At 39.1% G+C, this 3,000-nt stretch overlaps 1 protein-coding gene across 1 annotated transcript; it reads right to left on the reverse strand.

Moving 5' to 3' along the window:
- Positions 1-313: 313 nt before the first annotated feature.
- LOC143594326 (uncharacterized) lies at positions 314-2,034 on the reverse strand. Its single transcript, XM_077073660.1, has 3 exons — positions 1,603-2,034; positions 809-896; positions 314-693 (listed from the first exon to the last, which is right to left on the reverse strand). Exons 1-3 carry the CDS (start codon positions 2,032-2,034, stop codon positions 314-316), a joined length of 900 nt encoding a protein of 299 aa, XP_076929775.1.
- Positions 2,035-3,000: the final 966 nt, after the last annotated feature.

Below are 3,000 nucleotides of genomic sequence, written 5' to 3' on the forward strand. Positions count from 1 at the left end.
CTTCTCACATGTGTAAGACATAGGTCTTTCAAGAATTTTGCAAAAATGATTTTTTTATTCAATTAATAAGATGAATATCTAGCCGAATTAAGTAGTTTGATAATAAATTTTGTTAAATGAGTTAAAAATGTTAATAGACTAACTCACTTTCATAGGAATCGCGATTGCATTTAGCATATGCAAGAAGCCCTTTAAACCCCCTGGTAGCCCGGGTGGACGAGTGAGTTCTCGTGAGTGTTTATAGCGAAATACACCCACAAAGTTCCAAATACAACAAAATATACACGAACCTAGAAACACATGTAATTGAGCATCAAGTGTCTTCAAAAACTAGTGAGGTTACAATGAAACTCACTGATTCCTTACCCATGTTATGAATATCCTTCATCTCAAAGTATGGCTTTAACCTATAGCCATTCACCACTTGCCTCACGTGGTCATCAAAATCTCCAATCTCGTATTGCCCATGATTGACAACTCGAATAATCAAATACGAGTCCATCCACTTGCTTTTGAGTTTACCCAGAAAAAGCTTCATCCTCGAGTTGTAGAGCCAAACCCTTTCACCAACGTCAAAACTCTTCAACTGGATTTTAGCATCATGTACCTTCTTCATCTTTGCCTTATAAGCCGATGCACATTCGTATGCCTCGTCCCGTAACTCCTCGATCTCGCACAAAGACAACTCCCTCGCTTTACCAACATCATCATAACTAGTGTTAACTTGTTTAGTGGCCCAATAAGCTCGTTGTAGTCTCAACCGTTAAATGGCAATCCTTTCTATACACAAGTCTATAAGTTGTGGTACCAATCGAAGTTTCATAAGCTTTTTGGTAAGCCCACAAAGCATTGGTCAACTTATATGACCAATCCTTACCATCCGTATGAACGGTTTTCTGTAAAATTTGTTTAGTTTGCCGATTAGACACTAAACCTTGTCAATTTGTTTTTGGATGGTAAGGAGTTGAGAAAATATTATTCTAAGCAACTTACCAAATTTAAATTTTTGAAATGGGATCCCCATCACTAATGATGGTCCTGGGATTCCAAATCTCGAGAAAATATTAGTTTACACAAAGTTCAAACGACAAGGTGATCATTCGTCGTAGTGGATATCACCTCAGCCCATTTAGACACATAGTCGGCGACCAGTAGGATATGCAAATTATTGTAAGAGTTTGGGAATGGGCCCATGAAATCGATATTCCAAACATAAAAAATAACAACTACAAGGATTGGGTTCAAGGGCATCTCGTCCCTCTTATAAAAGCTCCTGAGTTGTGACACTTTAAACAGTCTGTCGCGAACTCGTGAACATCCTTAAACAATGATGGCCAATAAAAGCCACTCGTTAAAACTTTTCTGGTTGTTTTCTGGCCACTAAAGTTACACCCACACACGAACGAATGAGCGTGTTCCAAAGTTGATCGGACAACCTCCTCGGGTATGCATTGTTTAGTCATCTGATCTGCACCAATCTTAAACAAACTTAGGTCATCCCATATGTACTGTTTAGCCTGTGACATCAAATGCTTCTTCTTCCTCTTTGGTCAACGCTCTGGTATGTCACTTGAAACAATAAAATTAGCAATATGTGCAAACCAAGGATATTGGGAAACCGCAAAACTTGTTAGTCTGGAAAGGACTCGTTAATGGGCCCGTCCTTGGCTCCATCTTCCACATGATTTGGTACAAGTGATCTGCAACAACATTTTCACTCCATTTCTTGTCCTGGATCTCTAGATCAAACTCCTGATGAAGCAAAACCCATCTGATCAATCGCGGTTTTTTATCCTTCTTGTCCATGAGATACCTAATAACAGAGTGGTCAGAATATATAATGACATTACTACCCCAAATATAAGACCGAAATTTATCTAGAGAATATACTACCGCTAGTAACTCCATCTCGGTTGTGGTATAATTCAATTGAGCATCCGAGAGGGTTTTATATGCATAGTATATGGCAATGGGTTTGTTTTCAATCCGTTGACCCAAAACAGTCCCAACCGCATAATCATTTGCATCACACATTATTTCGATATGTAAATTCCAATCGGGTGATTGCAAGACTGGGGCCTCAACCAATTTATGTTACAAATTATCAAAGGCCTTGGCACATTCGTTATTAAAATTAAATGAGGCATCCTTTAACAATAAATTACATAAGGGTTTGGTGATATCACTAAAACCCTTAATTAATCATCTATAAAACCCGGTATGCCATTAAAATGATCTAATGCCTTTGACACTCGTGGGATGAGGTAGAGTGGAAATAACCTGAACCTTAGCCAGGTTCACCTCTATCCCACGACTCGACACAACATGGACCAACACAATCCCCTCTTGGACCATAAACTGGCTCTTCTCCTAACTAAGAACCACATTCTTTTCGACATATCTTTTCAAAACTTTTTCAAGTTGATTTTAACATGACTCAAAAGATTTACCGAAAAGAGAGAAATAATCCATTAAGGATTCCAAAGACTCCCCCACCATATATGAAAAGATACTCATCATACACCTTTGGAAGGTGGCGGGGCGTTACATAGCCCAAATGGCATTCGCGTAATGCGAATGTGCCATACGGGCAGGTAAATGTGGTATTTTCATGATCTTCATGATGAGCAGCTATCTGATTATAACCTGAATAACCATCTAAAAAACAATAAAATTTCTAAGTTGATAGCTTCTCTACAATCTGATCAATAAACGGAAGTGGAAAATGATCTTTCAATGTAGCCGCATTCAGCTTCTGATATTCAATACAAATACGACACCTGGTTACGGTCGGATAGCTACCTCATTACTTGAGTCATCCTTAACGACTTGAATGCCCTCCTTCTTCAGTACAACCTGATTCGGGCTCACCCACATGTTGTCAGAAATGGCAAATATGATACCTGCATCGAGACACTTTAGCACCTTCTTCTTCATTACCTCTCTCATGTTCGGGTTCAACCTCCATTGAGCATCATGCGCGAGTTTAACTGCCGGATC

Source organism: Bidens hawaiensis, unplaced genomic scaffold (assembly GCF_021521415.1).
Source record: "Bidens hawaiensis isolate Kalapana, Puna unplaced genomic scaffold, B.hawaiensis_p1.1 tig00043483_1, whole genome shotgun sequence".
NCBI classification, from domain to species: domain Eukaryota; kingdom Viridiplantae; phylum Streptophyta; class Magnoliopsida; order Asterales; family Asteraceae; genus Bidens; species Bidens hawaiensis.

Coding starts and splice junctions, on each gene's coding strand:
- LOC143594326 (XM_077073660.1), bottom strand. CDS start 2,034: ATGTGTGATGCAAATGATTATGCGGTTGGGACTGTTTTGGGTCAACGG. Junction 897..1,602: donor GCGGTTTCCCAATATCCTTG/GTTTGCACATAT, acceptor CAAATTTTACAG/AAAACCGTTCATACGGATGG. Junction 694..808: donor AGCTTATGAAACTTCGATTG/GTACCACAACTT, acceptor ATGTTGGTAAAG/CGAGGGAGTTGTCTTTGTGC.